Here is a 17,538-nt window from a genome sequence, read left to right as displayed (position 1 = left end):
GCTACCAGCCCCCGCCCCATCCCACCTCCCCAGAGAAACCATGATGGAGGAAGGCCATGGCTCAGGGCTCAACCCTTGGGGCTGGGATGCCTGCTCCAGAGGTCTTGTGAGCCACTGGGACCCTGGTCTCCTTTTCACCAGTGCCTGGACTGAGGCCCTGAGAGACCGCTGGGTATTGTCTCCATCTCAGAATCCGGGATTTCGCAAAGCTCAGCACAGTCAACCAACTAGTGTTCATGCATGCACGATCCTCGGTAGCACGGGCCCATCTGGACGCCCCAAAGACACCTGCCCATGCAGCCAGGCCCCGCCCACAGCTCCTTGCTGGTCTAGAACCAGGCCCCGTGCTGGGCTCAGAACTGGGGGATGCTCATGGCTGGGGTGTGGGCCGTAGCAGGAGCCCACTGGGAGGGGACTCACAGGGTGACGTTTAGCCACTGTGGGCCCTGGAAGCTGTTTCTCCCCATCGTGCAGAGAACTGGACTAAGGTGCAGGGGGCAGAGGCCAGGGCAGGAGGCACTGAATGATCCTGTCCGGGGGTCAGGGTGGATGAGGGCACTGCAGCCATGCCAGGTCCCTGCCCTGCAGGGCACCCAGGATCCCTAGGCCCTGGACCAGGGGTAAATGTGAGCACCTATGCCCAAGCATGTACCCACCCATCCTCCACCTGTGCCCGGGTACCCCCTCCTCTACCCTGCCAGCCACTCCCAGCTCCCACCCTTACCCCACCAGTGGGTCCCTGTCCAAGATCCGCTGACCTGAAGCTAATTCCCTCCCGCGGCTCCCTGCAGCACTACTAACCGGAGCCTAAGGCTGGGGCCCCAGGGGCTGCACCCTCCCCTTCCTCCTGGGGCCAGGGTGGCCTGGCTCTGGGGGCCTGAGGGCAGGGTGACTCAGGCCCTAGAGGTGGGCTGGGCAGTGAGGCCAGGGAGAGGCGTGACCCAGCAGCCCAGCTGCACCTCCACCCACCTCAGGGGGGACCTGGGGACAGACCACTTCTGGCCGCATCTGTGAGCACCTTGCCTGCTCTGCCCTTCACCGTCCCTCTCAGCCGCCAGGCTCGCGGGGGCCTCATCCCTCCTTCCCTCCAGGCGCCAGGGAGCCGCAGGCTCAGAGCTTCGCACGGGGCTGGGGGCTCCGAGCCTCAGGCCAGACCCGAGCCTGGGGCAGGGAGACCGGGGCAGAGAGACCAGGGCAGAGAGAGCCCACTGCCCGTCTGCGCCCCCCACCCTTCACCTTGCAAACTGATGGGAGGGAGGTGAGGACAGCAGGACCAGGGGCTCCGCCGCAGCCCCACCCCGCATCTGCAGGGTCCACCACAGTGGCCTGTGGTTACCATTCGCCCTGCAGGCTGTGTGGCCTCCGGGCGTGTAGGTGTGCCGCGGAGCGCCCACCCCTCCAGTCTCAGGGACGAAGCTTCCACGGGCCGCGGGGCTTTCCTCGTGGGGCTATGGTGTCACGTTCTCCACCTGCCTCGATAGCCAGGATGTGCACCGCTGACCAGGACAGCTGGGGACCAGCTCCAGTGGACGGGACTACATGGCCCTCCAAGGGCCGGTCCCTGCTCCCTGGCACGTCCGTCTGCCCCATGTCCCAGCCACGCTTGGCTAATCCGGTGTTTCCACTGGAGCCACTCTGGAGGGTGTGTAAGGTCCCCACCTGGGATCTGACTGGCACCTTCCTGATGACAAAGGAAGATAAGCACTTTTCCTGTCTATTGGGCACCTGGTTCCCTTTGCCTGTGTGCGAAGGGTCTAGCAAATCCTTCTCCTGGTTTTCTTTTCTCTGTTAGGTTGCCTTTGTATGGATTTGCTGCTCTTTTTATATTTCAGATACTAATTGCTCGTCAGATGTGTGCAATGAAAACAGTGTTTCCCTCTCTGTGGCTTGCCTCTTCACTCTCTTAACACAGTGTATTTTGAGAAACAGAAGTTACCAATCTTGATATAGACTAATTTATCATTTTTCCCCTGAGAGAGATCGATGCCCTTTTTTCTATTAATACTTTATTTTTTAGAACAGTTTTACATACACAGAAAAATTGGCAGATAGTACAGAGTTCCCATAAACTCACCTCCCCCAAACACACGCGCACACACACACACGTGTCCGCTATTATTAATATCTTGCATTAGTGATACATTTGCTAAACTCAATGAGCCAATATTGATACATTATCATTAACCAAAGTCCACAGTTGACATTCAGGTTCACTCCTTGTGTCGTACATTCTATGGGTTTTGAGAAACCCATAACGTCCTGTATCTACACTTGGAGCCTCATACACAGAGTCCCTTAACTCCTGTAATAATGGCTGTACTAAGTCTACCCATTGATCCTCCTCCCCTCCTCCAACCCCTGGTTCTTTTATCACTGATTCTTTTACTGTCTCCATGATTTTGCCTTTTCCAGAATGTCATACAGTTGGAATCACAGAGTGTGTGGCCTTTTCAGATGACCTCCTTTCACTTACAAATAGGCATCTATGTTTCCTCTGCGTCTTTTCATGGCTTGATAGCTCATTTCTCTTTAGCGCTGAATAATATTCCAGTCTGGATGGACCACAGTGTATTGATCCATCCCCCTACTGAAGGGCATCTTGGTTGTTTCCCGATTTGGCAATTATGCAAAAAGCTGCTATAAACCTCTGTGTGCGGGTTTGTGTGTGGACCGAAGTTTTTAGCTCCTCTGTGTAAATACCAAGGAGCGCAACAGCTGGATCATATAGTAAGAGCAGGTTTAGTTTTTTAAGAAACCGCCAAACTGTCTTCCTTTAAAATGGCTGCACCATTTGCATTCCACCACTGATGGATGCGAGTTCCTGTTGTTCCACATCCTCATCAGTACTTGGTGTTGTCGGTGTCCAGGTTTTGGCCACTCTGATGGTGTGTAGAGGTATCTGGTTGATGGTTTTTTGTTTGGTTTTTTAAAATTAATTTATTTATTTGGCTGCATTGGGTCTTAGTAGCAGCGCGTGGGTTTCTCTCTAGTTGTGGCGCGTGGGCTCTAGAGCACATGGGCTTAGTCGCGGCATGTGAGATCTTAGTTCCCGGACCAGAGACTGAACCTGTCCCCTGCATTTGAAGGCGGATTCTTAACCACTGGACCACCAGGGAAGTCCCTCTGGTTGCCATTTTAACGTGCATTTCCCTGCTGACGTGAATGTCTCTCCACGGGCTTCTCTGTTCTCTGGATTTCTCCTTTGGCGGGGCGTCTGATCTTGCGCACTTGCTGATTGTTGGGTTTCAAGAGTTTTCACGTCTTTTGGATGCCAGTCCTTCTCTTCTCATTCTCCTAATCCTGTCTTTTTTACAGATTTGGTGGGTTTTGTGCATTTCCTATTTAAAAAACAAATCTTTGTTGGTTTCAAGATCATGAAGGCGGCCTCCTTTGTCGTCTTCCCCCTGATGCATTTACCACTAATCTAACTGACCTAAGGAATTTACCAACTTCCTAACCCACCTGGAATTTTGACAGCTGTGTGTGGTGTGAGGGAGGGATGGAGGCCCTCCCATCCTGCTGCACGTCCATTGAGAAGAGAGCCTTCCCCCCCCCCGCCCACTTCCGTGCAGGGCTCTCCTTCGGCTCCCCCATCGATTTGCCTGGCTTTGCATCAGTACCACACTGTCTTGATCACCGGGTCTTTACAAGAGCTGCTCTGTCCTAAACATCACTGCTGCCACTTCAGTGAAACTGCTCTCCTCCAGGCCGAGTTACTAAGTCCCGTGGTCGGTGCAGAGTCCCATCCTGCACCCGGCCCATAGGTGGGCCACAACCCTCCTTGTACTTTTTACCTGGCATCCAGGCACTCCTCCTGTCCCCAGCTGCTCCTGCTTTCTCCTTTGCTGGTTCCCCCTCAATTCTCTAACCACATAAAGCTGGGAGCCTTCAGGCAACTCTCCTAGCATCTGATCTCACTGTTTAGAAAGTGCTGAGTGTTGATGACGCTCAAGTTTCTGTCTCAGCTTGGATCTCTCTCCTCAACTCCCAACCCCAGTAGCTGCAGCCACTCAGCAGTGCCACTGCATGTCCCCCGGGCATCATGCCAATGTCACCAACATCTGAAACGGAGCTCCCCGTCTTCCTCCCCGGTCCCTCCTCCCGCACCCGTTCCCATCTTGGCTGATAACATGCCATCCTTCTGGCTGTTTTGGACACACCTGAGTCAGTGTTAATCTCTCCACTGCACACCATTTTTCCGATCCATCAGGATATCCTACAGGCTCTGGCTCAAAAGTGCATCCCGAATCTGGCTGCTTCTCACAGCCTCCTTGGCCACTGCCCCGGTACAGGCCACCTGAGCCCCCCACGTGGATGGTGGCCCCAGCCTCCCAGCTAGCCTACTGTTGCCCTTCCTCCCTCCCCTTGCTCTGCAGGGCAGCCAGAGTGGTGCTGCTCAGAACCCTCCAGCTCATCCCACCCGGGGTCCTCTCGGTGACTGGACGTCCAAGTGACCTGGCAGGGAAGCTCCACTCTGACCCCTGATCTCATCTCTTCGGCCCGCTCTGCCTGTGCTCAGCTGACTTAACGTGCTTGCACGAGGCTTCTTCGATTGCAACACCCCCTTCCTGTCACTTGCTGTCCCTCCCCTGCCCTGACTTTCCCTTCATCATCTCCTTACAGTGACCTGTGGAAGCAGCCTTTTTATCTTCCGTCTGTCTCCCTTGCCTGGAGTATAAACTCCACAAAGGCAGGAATCCTGTTTTGTTCCCATGATTTCCACAGCACCCAGAGCTTGCCTGGCATGCGGTTGGTGCTCCATAATCACATGTTGGGAGGGGAAAACGGATGCACAGTGTCCCAGAGGGGCTGACCCACGAGATGCCGAGTGGAGGTCAAAGGGAGGGGCTGCTCCACCTCAAAGTGGAGGTCAAAGGGAGGAGCCCCCCGAAGGGGTTACTCTTCTCCACTCACCTGGGCAGGACACCCTGCCCACACACACATCTGGGCCTGGGCTCTCCCTCCTGGAGCATGAAGGGTTGGGCTGGGGACCAGCACAGAGAGCATCTCTGCTCTGTGATAAATGGACAGATGGCCTCTGCAGGGGGTGAGGGCCTCTCCACCCTTTGGGCCAGCAGAGGGTCCCTTCTCAGCAGCCCCCTGCTGTCTTCAGGGAAAAACCAAGGATGTCAGCTTGGCTCCCACCAGCTCGGGTCAGACACAACTGGCTGCCGTGTCAAGCTTCTGGCCCCCCCGACCATCCACACTGCCTCCTGCCCAGACCCCCGCAGGGGCCTCAGAAATGCCTCTGAAGAAGAAGACACTCTGAACGTGTGTTTTCTCAGACGTCTGCCTCTAAGCAGCACAGGTACACACTATCACGTCCCCACTGGACATCAGGACCAGCATGGTGACCCAGGGGACACCAGCTGGGACCCCTTCCACTGTATGCCAGACTCCAGCCCACCCAGGGCCTGGCTGACCTCTCCAAGATACTGGCCTGCCGGGAAGGAGGGGATAACGCCTGGTGCAAGGGCCCCACTTCTGGGCCTGCACGGAGGACAGCCCCGAGGGCCCGGGGCTAGATTCCGAGGGCAACGATGTGTGCCTGCTTTGCTCCCGGCTAGTCCTCATATCTAGAACCACAGCAGGGAACCCAGTATTTATGTGATGGCTGGGTACGGAGGTAGGGCGAGGCGGGGGTCACTCACCTGGAGCCATCAGGCTCCACCTGGAGCCATCAGGCGGTGATGGTGGCCGAGGTCAGGGTTCTGGTTTATTTAGTGGTTACAGAAAAGACGGGAAATCTAACCCTGCCTCTGTGAGCCACAGACCCTCAGTTTGCCCCCCTTTAAGTGGGGGCGCTGGGAGGACCACTCATGAAAAAGTGCCCTGGGCGAGTCCCCTTGTGAAGGTTCCTCATTGTTCACATCCTGCACAAATGTCACCTCCTCAGAGAGGCCTGCCCCCCACAGCAGTCACTTCCTAGCACATTCTCCTGCTTAATTTCCTTCTTAACATGACCTTCTCTGAAATGACCTGTCCAAATTCCTTTCGTCTATAACGCCCACCCCTCCTCTGGCTGGGACTGAGGATCTGGCCCTCTCCTTGGGTAGCAGGCTGGGCAGGAAGGAATGGATGCTGACCGGGTCACTGTGGCTTCAGTCACGGCTGAGCACTGGCCAGAGCAAGGGACTCACTCTCCTACCCCTGAGGCTCGTAAAAACTGATCAGGAGTGCCTGCAGCTGAGACCTCCTTCCCTTCCCGCCACCTCCTCCCCACCCCCCCGCCCCCCGCCAGCATCCTTTGAGGTTTGGGGCCTGGTGGGGACGGTGCCGGTGCCGTGTTACACAGGAAGGAGGGCCCAGGGTGACCCGGGCAGGGCCAGGCCACGTGCTGCTCTGGGGAGGGGTACTGGGGGGTGGGAGGGTTGTGGACACGTGGAGAGGGAGGATGAGGGTGGCTGGAGCCTCCAGAGGGGGTACCTGGGAGACTCCCAGGGTGAAGGAAGGGTGGGAGGGACAGGGGCGCCCCGAGAGGGAGGAGGGGGAGGGGGAGGATGGAGCAGGGAGCCCTGCACAACCGCGCGCCTGGGGCGGGGAAGGAGCCGCGGCTCCGGGGACCTCGCCCGGCTAAGGTGTCCAGGGGTGGGGGGGGGGTTCCCAGGCCCCGTCCCCTTCTGCCCAGGCCGGGTCTCGGTAATTCTCGGGGGGGTCAGGGCGGGGCCCGAGTGGGACGGGCGGCGAGCGTATCCCCGCCCGCCGTTCGTAGGCCCGAGCCGGAGAGTCTGTTACGGCCCCAGGGTCGCCCCGCCCCGGTCCCGCCCCCGCGCCGCTGCCGGCGGCCCACGTGATCAGCCGGGTGCAAACAAGCCGGTCAGCTGACCCGGCCAGACTGCGCCGTCATCCCGGCTATAAGCACGCGACCTCGCGGGCTGTCCGCTCTGACCGGATCGCCGCCGCCATGCAGACCCCCTGCCTGCTGCTGCTGCTGCTCGCCCTCGGCCTCCTGGCCGCGCCCGCCGCCGCGCTCGTCAGGTGAGCCCCGCAGCTCGCGCGCCCCGGTGACTCCCGGGCACCCCCTGAGCGCCCCGCGCGGGATGCGGCTCTGCCGCCCCCGTGGACTCCTGCAGGGTCCACCCTCGGGCGGGGCGGGGAGACCTCTGCAGGTGCGGGGCTCGCCCAGAGCCCCCGCCAGCCCCGCGACCCTTCCTCTCTACCACCGTGGGGTCGGCCTTGGGAGGACCGGAGGAAGCAGGAGGGAGGGCGGCTGTGACTGGGAGCCGATCCAGCGTCCCCAGGACAGGTAGGGTGGGAGCCTGTACTTAGGGCCCGCTCTCGGGTGGAAGTCAGGAAACCGAGGGGTAGGCCCAGGAGCCCGCTGAACCTGGGCAAGTCATTTCCCTGCCTGGGGTCCCCTTTACTAGATGTGAACTGGTTGTGGTCCCACCTGGTTTGTCCCATGAGATCTTACCACAGGTCCTGGGCCGGCTGGGAGACCCTTTGGACACCAGGAGACCCACACGTCCCGGAGTCCAGAGGGAGTCGGCCTAAGGAGTGGGTCTGGGAGAACGGCCCAGCTGGCACCAGGCTGTGGGCGGCTCCCCCCACCCTGGGGCTGGGGCTCTATCGCAGCAACACCAGCTGCCCCCAGTAAGGACCATGCCCTACTCAGGCCTGGGGGGCTCCACTGGGCCCAGTGACTCCACGGACTATCAGGCCTGGTCCAGGGCTGTGCCATGCTGTGTCAGCTAGGCGGAGGGTCCCCCCACCCTCCCGGCCTTGCAAGGTAGCCTGCTCGCCCAGCAGGGGAGGGGTGCGGTGGGCCCCCCCTTTCCTGCCCCTACCCTTGGCCCCACGGGGCCTTTGTGCTCGGCCTGGGCAGGCATGCTTCCACTTCTGTTGTGGGCCTTTGCCTGTGGGCAGGTGGGTGAGGTCTCAGGACTGCAGAAGCTGGCTGGGGCCAGAGCGGACCGAGCCTTGCCGAAGGGCTGGCTTGTGTGGGCTCCTGAGTGGGCGCCTCTGTGCGCTGTGGCTTGGGGGCGAGTAGTCCCAGCTGGAGCAGTTGTGGCGGAGCTCCTGCAGGCCTGAGCCTGCCCTGGCCTCACCCCCAGGCCCTCCCCCGGGGGTGGACGGTAGTGGGGAAGGAAGCCTGGGGCCTCTTGGGGCAGGGCAGCTGAACCCCAGCCCTTCACATCTCCCAATCCTATGGGACCGCTGGCACCTGTTTCCTTAGTTGCTGGAGGGCGTGTCCCTCCCTCCCCCCAGGCAAGAACCTCAGGCTCTTCCAGCCTATCCGCTTTTAGGCAAGAGGCAAAGTCCCATCTTCCTGGAGCACACCCTTGGCCTGCTAGGAAGAGCCAGTCGTGACCTTGAACTCGAAGATCCCCAGGGCTGGGAAGACATTTCATCCAGTAGCTCTGTTTGGTCCGGTGGCTCTCTTCTTCCACCTCCTGGGGCGGGTTCAGACCCCTGGGGAGCCGGGGAGCTGGGGATGGAGAAGGGCCCCTCACTCTGTTCCCTGCTGACAGAACCCCCTGCTCCCTCCTGCTGGGTGGGCTACCCAGGCTGGCGTGTGTGCTGGGAAGGGTGCTCCAGGCGGGGGCACTGGGGCTTGCGTGGAGGAAGGCAGGCCTGGAAGCCCCCGCCTCCAGGGTCCAGGCGCCATCCTTGCCCTCCTTCGGCCTGTGTGGGGAGAGAGCCGCTGGGCTCAGTGCGGCCTGTGGTGAGGACTGCAAGGAAACGGGGTCATGTGAGGGGGACTGGGGGGTGGGCAAGGAGGGCTTCTCGGAGGGGGTGGCCTGGAAGTCCCATCTGACAGGCAGGAGGTGGCCACCCCATAAGTCAGGTGGGTAAACTGGGACCATCTCAACGTGGGGTCTGCGTGGAGAGTGGCAGGTTTGGCCAGAGGGCCAGGCAAATGGGACTCCACGGAGGGCTTTGGGCAGACTTGACAGGTGACCACTGACACCCTCATAGTCCGCACTGGTCAGAAGAGACCAGAGCGGGCCCAGAGTAGGGATAGTGGGGTGCAGGTGTTTGGGGGGGCGGTTGGAGCAGGCGTGTTGGGCCTCCAGCTTGGATGTGGGTGTGGGAGCGTCCAGGTGGGGTGGCAGCCAGCCGGCCCTGACGAGCCCGGACCCCTGTCTTGACAGGATTCCACTGCACAAGTTCACATCCATCCGCCGGACCATGTCGGAAATGGGGGGCCCCATGGAAGACCTGATCGCCAAGGGTCCCATTTCAAAATACTCCCAGGGGGTGCCCACTGTGACCCAGGGGCCCATTCCTGAGATTCTCAAGAACTACATGGATGTGAGTTTTGGTGGGAGCGGGGGGTCGGCCTGGGGCTGGGGCAGTGGGTTGACTACGAACACGGTTGTAGGCAGGGGCTGGGTCTTACGACAAGTTCTGTGAGCCAGCGCGGATTTTGGTGAAATACTCGTGTTCTCAGCCCCCAGTGGTTTTGGGGGCTTCAGCTGCGTGGTATGGGGGAGGGGCTTCTGCTCAGCCACGCCCTTCGCCATGGGCGCTGCCCACAACCCCCTCTAGACTGAGGGCTCTGACCTCCCGCGTCCTCCCCAGCTCCCTGCCCATCCTGGCCCTCGTCCCCCGGGGGCTGAGAGGGTTGACTGGAGTGGCCCTGGCATCTCCCTGACGTCTTCCCCATGTGCCGTCACCCATCAGCTCAGAGCTGGGCCGGCATCTTCACCCTGGTGGTCAGCCTGGGGGGAGCTGCATCAGCCTCTACGGATGAAGGTGCTGGGCACGGCACGGAGGAGCCCAGAATCGGGCCCAGGCCTGCCCGAGAGTCTGTGGGCGGGGGCCTGGGGGTCCCTGAGCTTGGATCGCCTGTGTGCCCAGGCGGCACTAACTGCCCTGGAGTTCCTGTGCCCTTGCCCATTCTACTGGAAGGCCTGGGGCAACCTGTGGCCTAGTCCCTGGGCCCTACCTTCCTCTTCGGTCAGCGGCCAGCCCTTATGCCCACTGCTCGTTGAGGGGGAGACAGGCTCAGAGGTGGAACATTCTGGAAGCTACACAGCAAGCTGGGGTCAGGTCCTGGGCCCCAGCCTGGTACCTCTGGGGCTGCCCAGGTGACATCCTCTTCGCACCCCCTACCCCCGGGGTCTTGGGAGGCCATCTCCTTGCTGCCATCCATCCTCTGGTCCACTTAGGGTTGGGACGGGTGGTCTTGCTCTCTGTCCTGCCTGGCTGGAGCCCCAGCCTGGTCAGAGGGCCATCTGCCTGGGGCCTGACGGACCAGTTCCTAGTTCCTGTCCCCCCAGCGCGCGCGCACACACACACACACACACACACACACACACACACACACACACACAATATGGAGATTTGCTGAGTCATTCTCTGACCCCCCCCGTCCCCCCCCTCCCCCAAGTCTGGACACTTCTGTCGGGTCATGAGTCAGCGGCTGCCAAAGTGGCCGGCAAGAGATGACTGGAGGGGTCAGAGCCAGAATCCTGCAGCAACTGGTGGCCCAGCCTCCCTCCCTGGGGAAGGGAGTGCCCAGGAGGCAAGGTCCAGATGACTCCAGACAAAAACGCCCACGTTCTCTGACCTGCGAGAGGGCCAAAGTCGGGGTTTCCCTTGGAGGCTCCAAGGGTCACGTGCCCCCTTCATGCTCACCTGATCCCTTGGTCAGCACCTGGGCCTCCCCCCGGGGCAGCCTCTGCTGCCGGGTATACAGATGGGAACACTGAGGCCCAGAGCAGTGAAGGCAGCATGGCTGGCAGTGAGGGACTCAGCCTGCGCCCTTGGCCTCTGCTGTGGATCTTCTCCCTTCGGCCACCTAAATCCCTCTGCCTGGGGGCCCTCCAGGCTTGGCCCTGTGGGGCAAGAGCCCATGGAACCTGAGGCCCCAGAGTCAGGCCCTGACTTGACCCTTATGCTGGGAGGAGGTCTTCCCTCCTGGGGCCCTGGACCCGTGAGTCACAGAGGGTCTTCAGGCAGGCATTTCAACCCTCTCGTGACACTGACTCCACTGCTGGTTTTGGGTCTTTCACATGGGGTGGTCGTCCCCCAGCTCACATGGTCAGGCAGGGGCGGGGTAGTCCCCAGGGTCCCTGGAACCCGAGGTGCCCATGGGTACCAGGACCAAGGGCTCGGGAGGGGCAGGTGGGGGTGGGCAGCCGAGGCAGCGGGTCTGACCCTGGGCCCCTCCCCTGGCCCAGGCCTTCTCTGGGCGCCGTGGGGAGGTGAGGGTGCCCCTTGCCCTAGCCCTGACAGACCCTACCTCCCACCCAGGCCCAGTACTACGGGGAGATCGGCATCGGGACGCCCCCACAGTGCTTCACGGTGGTCTTCGACACCGGCTCTTCCAATCTGTGGGTCCCATCTATCCACTGCAAACTGCTGGACATCGCCTGCTGTAAGTCAGCCTGTCCCACGCCTCTCCCTGGTGGCCAGAGGGAGACTGAGGGCTGGGCCCAGCCACTGCCTGCCATGGACGCGGGAGGGTAGGGGCCCTGTGGAGGGGCATGCAGCCCTCCGTCCCTCTCCCGCATGTGCTCTCCCCGCGGGCACTAGGGGTCAGCTGTCCAGCCTCAGCCCACCTTCTCCAGTTCTGGGGCGTAGCGGTGGACAGGCGCAGACCTCTGGTGGCCCTGTCCTGGCACCTCTTGGGCAACTCGCAGCTCCCCCGTCTCGGCCACGCCAGACAGGCTTCCCTCCCTGGGGTCTCTCCCCTTGCTCGCATCTGGGCTGGGACCGTGAGAGCCAAGGATGGAGCGAGTTGTGGGCCAGACCACCCGCCCCTGGAGGCTGGCTTGGTGGACGGGCTGCAGCAGGCGGTGGGGGTGCCCAGCGGGCGGCCTGACGGGCTTCTGGCCGGTGCAGGGACCCACCACAAGTACAACAGTGGCAGGTCGAGCACGTACGTGAAGAACGGCTCTTCCTTCGACATCCACTACGGCTCAGGCAGCCTCTCCGGGTACCTGAGCCAGGACACCGTGTCGGTGAGTCCGCCTCTGGGCTGCTACCCTTGGAGGGGGTTCGCCCTCCTAACCCCAGGGCAGGGGTCTGTGCCAGCTCCCCAGAGGGGCTCTTTCGTTCGGGAGGCGAGCAGCGGTCAGCTGAGCGAGGGGCCTGGGGCTTCAGCTTGAGTAAAGGCCCGGAGGTGGGGCAGCTCAGTGTGCTTGGTGGTGAGGAAGTGGTAGTGGGACCGGGACGGGCTGGGCGACAGCTGGGAGGTTGGAAGGGAGAGCGGGCAGAGAACCACTGAGGCACAGGTGTAAGAGCACCGGGCTCGGCTCTGGGACCAGGACCCCCGCGGGTGATTAGTGGTGAGGCCCCTGGCTACGGAGCCGGGTGGAAGAGCTGGTGGGAAGATGGGGTCCCGTGCTGACGTGTTGGCTTTGAGATGCCGTTGGGTGATGGAGTCAGGCATGGCCGGGGTTCCTGCAGCTGGAGCTGCTGGCAGAGGGGAACGTGCAGAGGATGCTGGGCGGGGAGCAGGCAGCAGCCGGGGGTGCTGGGGGGCAGGGGGCGCCCGCAGGACGTGCCCGCCTCTCCCGGGGAGGGCTGAGGGGCCCTTGAGGGCTCTGCCCGTGCCCCTGCGCCTCTCACGAGCTCTGGGGTGGAGCTGCTGGGGCCAGACCGCAGGAGGGGCCCGGGTTGGGAGTTGTAGAGGAAGAGGAACAAAGCAGAAGATGGTCCCCTCCCAGCCCCCAGCCCCAGGAAGGCCGCAGAGCGAACTGCAATACTTGGATGGGGGAATGGCAGAGGCATGGGGGGAGGGTCAGGGGCACTGTGGTTCCCTGCGGGCCACCCCTCCGCCTCCTTATCTGCCTGCCCGGTTTATGTGCAGGGGCCCCTCCGCCAGGTTCTCTCTGGGCCTGAGATGGGATGTCACCCAGCACGTTCCCCTCCTAGGTTCAGCCCAAACAGCCGTTTCTTCCCACATCCTGTGCTGTCTTTATCTGCAGCTCCTGGTGGGCGGGGGTGGGGGGGGCGGCCTTGAGTCCTGGGTCGGGTCACGGGTTCCCCAAGGGCAGGAACAGGCCGGAAGGGAGAGCTGTGGGTGGGAAAGTCTGAGCTCACAACCCCACCCTCCCTACTCCCTCCGTTGCATCTATCCTTGAAATATTCCTGGCAGAGTGTGGGCCCCACACCCCCGTTGTCCCCACCCGTGTCCGGCCTGGGGTCGCCAGCCCTTTCTCCTGGGTCCTCTGCCCTTCTTGAGTCTCCTGTGTGCTACGTGACAGGCACCGACTGAGCTGGGTTTTGTAGCCGTGGCTGCCCTCGCAGGGACGCCCTCGCAGGGACGGGAGGTGATGGGCCGCCCAGGGCCCAGCGTTGAGCTTGGCGGTCCACGTGACCCACTGACTCCTCCCCCCCGCCGTGGCCCTCAGGTGCCCTGTAAATCAGGGTTGTTGAGCCTGGGCAGCATCAAGGTGGAGAGGCAGACCTTCGGGGAGGCCACCAAGCAGCCGGGCATCACCTTCATCGCAGCCAAGTTTGACGGCATCCTGGGCATGGCCTACCCCCGCATCTCCGTGAACAACGTGGTCCCTGTCTTTGACAACCTGATGCAGCAGAAGCTGGTGGACAAGAACATCTTCTCCTTCTACCTGAACAGGTGGGGCGGGGCGAGTCCCTGTCATGCCGGCCCTTCCCGTGCCCACCTGCCGGGCACTGGGTCACAGCTCCTGACCTCTGACTGCAGGATGGGTTGGTGCCCTCTCACAGACGGACGGGCAGCCCCTCCAGAAGGCTGTGTCTCCCCGGGGTCTGGGATCTTGGAGAGCCAGAGCTGGGCCGGGGTCTTGGCAGGGTTCCCTCCCACGCCAGTCTGCCTACCGTTCTCGGGCCTGGTGATGGGCAGATGTGGTCTTAGCCCCCGGGTCATTTTCGGCCCACAGGGGACCAGGCCACGAGCCTCAATCTGTGACAGGAGTTCTGGAGGCAAGAGGGCCAGGGTTTTCCTGCGGGGGTGACCTCGGGGAGGGCTTGAGGCGATGTCACGCGGGAGGCCTCCACAGGGGTGCTGCCGGCGGGGGGTGGTCCTTGGGAAGGGGTCTCACTCTTCCAGCTCCTGGCCTCCTCCCAGGACGACAGTGTTGCAGGCCTTGAGAGGGAGCCCCAGACAGGAGGGGAGCTGCAGCTGTGCTGAGGGTGAGGCTGTGGGCAGGGCGTGAGCTGGGCGGCCGCTGCCCTGAGCTGCTCCTTGTCACTGAGCCCTACGTGCCCGCCCACCCCGGAGTCTGACCCCGGGCATTTCTGGCGGAATTGCAGCCCAGAGCCCTCGGCCTGGCCTCTGTGTGGAAACTGCCTTCTGTCCCGTGCTAGGTCAGTGGCAAATACTCAGTAGCTACTTGGGGCCGAGCCACTGCTAGATGCTGGGGTGCAGGTGAACAGGTGGGGCCTTTCCCCCTGAGTTCTTGGGTCCAGAGGAGGCAGACGAGGTGCACCGGACCCGGGAGATCAGCCGGGCCTGGGACTGGGGATGGGTGGCCCAGCGCTGTGACTCCCCAGGTGATGGGCTGAGGCAGGAAGTGGGGGGTGGATGGCTTGCAGGGGCAGGGCTGAGGGTGAGGAGGGGCACTGGAGGTGTGATCTGCTTTCCACACAGTGGGTTTTGGAGGTGACAGGAGGTGGAGGCCACAGTGGTGGCGGAAGGACAAGTTCAGCAAGGCGTTTCTGAGTGCTGGGGACAGCCAGGCAGACGATGCTGAGCTCAGAGTATTCATATAAGTGTAAATAAGAGGTGGGGAGAGTCAAAAGCTGAGATCTGAAGGGGGAGCAAGTCATGGAAGGATCTGGATGGAGGGCATCCTCGGGAGCAGCAGGTGCAAAGGGCCTGGGGCAGGAACAGCTGGCTCAGCTTCTCTCAGGGTTGCCGGCACCTCCTCCTGGAAGCCCTTGGTTTTTCTTCCAGGCAGGTAAGGTCCCTGCTCCTGGAGCTGTTAGCATTCGTGTCCCCATCTGCCTGCTGGCCTGACCCTGGCCGTCCTCAGCTGGCAGACCAGGAGTCCAGAGGCCCAAGCAGGATCTCTTCTGCTCAGGATGGGGCTTGGCCTGCGGTCCACCCTGGGTGTAGGATCAGAGCCCCTCCCCCCTTCTGGATACTTCCGCCCCTGCCCGCCCAGGAAGAGTCCTGCTCTGGGGCACCTTCTGAGATCGATCCTCCCATCCCTGATTTCTGACCTGGTCCCAGCCTGTGCCTATCCACCCAGTCCTCAGGCTGGACGCCTGGTGCAGGGGTGGGCAGGGCAGCAGACTCCGTCCTTCCTTCCCCCGCCAGGGACCCAAATGCGCAGCCCGGGGGTGAGCTGATGCTGGGCGGCACCGACCCCAAGTACTACAAAGGCTCGCTGATCTACCACAACGTCACACGCATGGCCTACTGGCAGGTCCACATGGACCAGTGAGTACTAGGTGGGGCTGCTCCCTTAGCTCCCCAGGGGGCATGGCTTGTGGGGACCCTGCCCCCGGCCTCGCACTCAGCAGGGCCTTGTGGGGATGGAGGGGGGCCGGGCAGGGTGGGCCTGGACCCTGTGTCCCGCCAGCCCTAGGTGCTCTGGCCACCTTCTGGTGCCCAGCCGAGCTCTCCAGTGTCCCCTCGTCCACACGTTGCCTAGGGGACTGTTACCCTGCTCTTGGCTTCTCCAGCCGCCTCCCCTCCCACCCAACTCTCTTGCTCGGGCTGAGTCCTGCAGTGGGGGCGGGGTCTCCAGGTGGCCCTGGGAGGGGACTCACACCACCTCTGCTGCAGGGTAGACGTGGGCAGCAGCCTGACCTTGTGTAAGGGGGGCTGTGAGGCCATCGTGGACACGGGCACCTCCCTCATCGTGGGCCCCGTGGAGGAGGTGCGGGAGCTGCAGAAAGCCATCGGGGCCGTGCCGCTGATCCAGGGCGAGGTGAGCGGGCCGGCAGGGCCGGGCGGGGAGGACGGGCACCCCAGGCCGCCGTGCCCCTCCCCCCCGTACATGCAGCGTCTCCTCGTCCCCCCTTAGTACATGATCCCCTGCGAGAAGGTGTCCAGCCTGCCCCAGGTCACCATGAAGCTGGGGGGTAAAGACTACAAGCTGTCCCCAGAGGACTACACGCTCAAGGTGAGCTGGGGACCGGGGGTGTGGGGCGGAGCACACCCAAGGGTGCGGCTTGGGTGGTGACCTTTGCCGGCTGTCCCAGGTGTCGCAGGCTGGGAAGACCATGTGCCTGAGTGGCTTCATGGGCATGGACATCCCCCCACCCGGCGGGCCGCTCTGGATCCTGGGCGACGTGTTCATTGGCCGCTACTATGCCGTGTTCGACCGTGACCAGAACCGGGTGGGCTTGGCCGAGGCTGCCAGGCCGTAGCTGTCTCCCCTCCCGCTGGCAGAGTCCAGAGGAGGGTCGAGGAGGAGGAGGAGGCGGAGGCCGCGCCCCTGCCCTCCCGGCCACCCTGCCACACACACACGCGCACACACACACTCAGACTCGCACTCGCATTCACAGCACAGCTCTCTGGAACCCCCCCAGGTCCGTTCTGTGGTTTTCCCCTCCCTGGTTTTGGAAAAGCCGCCTGCTTGTCTGTCTGTCTGTCTGCTGGACGGGCAGCTGGGGGCAGAGGCAGTGGGTGGCTGTGGTGCACAGCCTCCTTTCTCTAACTTAGAAGACCCAGCCCGCTGGGCAGCTGTGCATCCTAGGACCCCCAGCCCCGGGGTAGTTCCTTCCCCAGCCTGTGCCTCGGGGGCCTGGCCGCCCAGCACTGCCCAGTGCCAGGCTGCCCTCTTAGTCCCCCCTCCGTGCAGCTGGGGGCCCGGCACCCTGCACTGCAGCCCCCACCCGTCTGCCCTAGACCCCGCGAGGAAGGGACCAGCTGAGGCCTGAGGATGAGCTGGAAGAAGCTGACAGGGGTGGCAGGGGACAAAAGCTAGTGCTGTGAGGCCTTGGTGGGGTCATCCTGGGGCTTGACTCCGTTGTGGAGGACATTCAGGGCGTTCGCTGGCCTGGGGGTGGGGTAGGAGGGGAGGGGGCTGGTGCCGGCCTTCCCTGCAGCTGCCCCCTTCTTGAGTCGCCGGGAGCAAAGTTGGCATGAAAATAAAATTGTTTAGGCCTCTTACTGTGTGTCACCGTGTTTTGTGCTTGGTGGGGAGGGTTGTGGGGGAGGAGCTGGTGTGGCTGATCCCCTGCTGTCACTTCAGAGGGAGGCCTGACCCACCTACCCTGAGGTGCACCTCTGGGGTTGTCCCGGGCCTGGCTCACAGACCCAGACCCCAAGACTTTCGCCCCCTGCCCAGCCTCCTGGCCGAGACGCCGCTGGTGGGGGGCTGGCTTGTATGGGGGCCTGGAGCAGTGATCAGCAGGGTGGGGCCCAGCACAGGGCTTCTTATGTGAGTGCCTTCACGGAGGCATGATTTTCAGGCCCAGGTGAGTGTCTTCCATGTTTCCTTGGAGAATGTTCCGCCAGCAGTGGGGCCCCGCAGTGTTCCCTGATCCCCCTGCACACATGATTCAGGCCTAGGAAAGAGGCCTGATGGGGCTGGTGGCACCTGGGCAGCCTGCGTCTCATCTGGGCCTCCTCACCAGCCTCTGGAAGCCGTATTTCTGTGTGTGTATCTCTGTGTGTGAGCCATGCTGATGCTGGAGCAGGCCAGC

At 62.3% G+C, this 17,538-nt stretch overlaps 1 protein-coding gene across 1 annotated transcript; it reads left to right on the top strand.

The window, feature by feature from the left end:
- The first annotated feature begins 6,812 nt into the window (after window positions 1-6,812).
- Window positions 6,813-17,002, top strand: CTSD (cathepsin D). The gene is made up of 9 exons (XM_082629009.1): window positions 6,813-6,978; window positions 9,096-9,255; window positions 11,203-11,326; window positions 11,794-11,912; window positions 13,308-13,534; window positions 15,200-15,322; window positions 15,671-15,815; window positions 15,912-16,010; window positions 16,090-17,002. Exons 1-9 carry the CDS (start codon window positions 6,905-6,907, stop codon window positions 16,255-16,257), a joined length of 1,239 nt encoding a protein of 412 aa, XP_082485135.1. The 5' UTR covers window positions 6,813-6,904; the 3' UTR covers window positions 16,258-17,002.
- Window positions 17,003-17,538: the final 536 nt, after the last annotated feature.

Source organism: Mesoplodon mirus, assembly GCF_964341445.2.
Source record: "Mesoplodon mirus genome assembly, chromosome: 7".
NCBI lineage: Eukaryota > Metazoa > Chordata > Mammalia > Artiodactyla > Ziphiidae > Mesoplodon > Mesoplodon mirus.
The sequence above is the reverse complement of the archived record's forward strand: the minus strand, read 5'-3'. Positions and strand labels throughout refer to the sequence as shown.

Excerpts from the sequence above, each read along its gene's own strand:
- CTSD (XM_082629009.1), top strand. The coding sequence starts at position 6,905 with ATGCAGACCCCCTGCCTGCTGCTGCTGCTGCTCGCCCTCGGCCTCCTG. Across the intron at positions 9,256-11,202 it reads TTCTCAAGAACTACATGGAT|GCCCAGTACTACGGGGAGAT; the intron begins GTGAGTTTTGGT and ends CCTCCCACCCAG. Across the intron at positions 15,323-15,670 it reads TGGCAGGTCCACATGGACCA|GGTAGACGTGGGCAGCAGCC; the intron begins GTGAGTACTAGG and ends CCTCTGCTGCAG.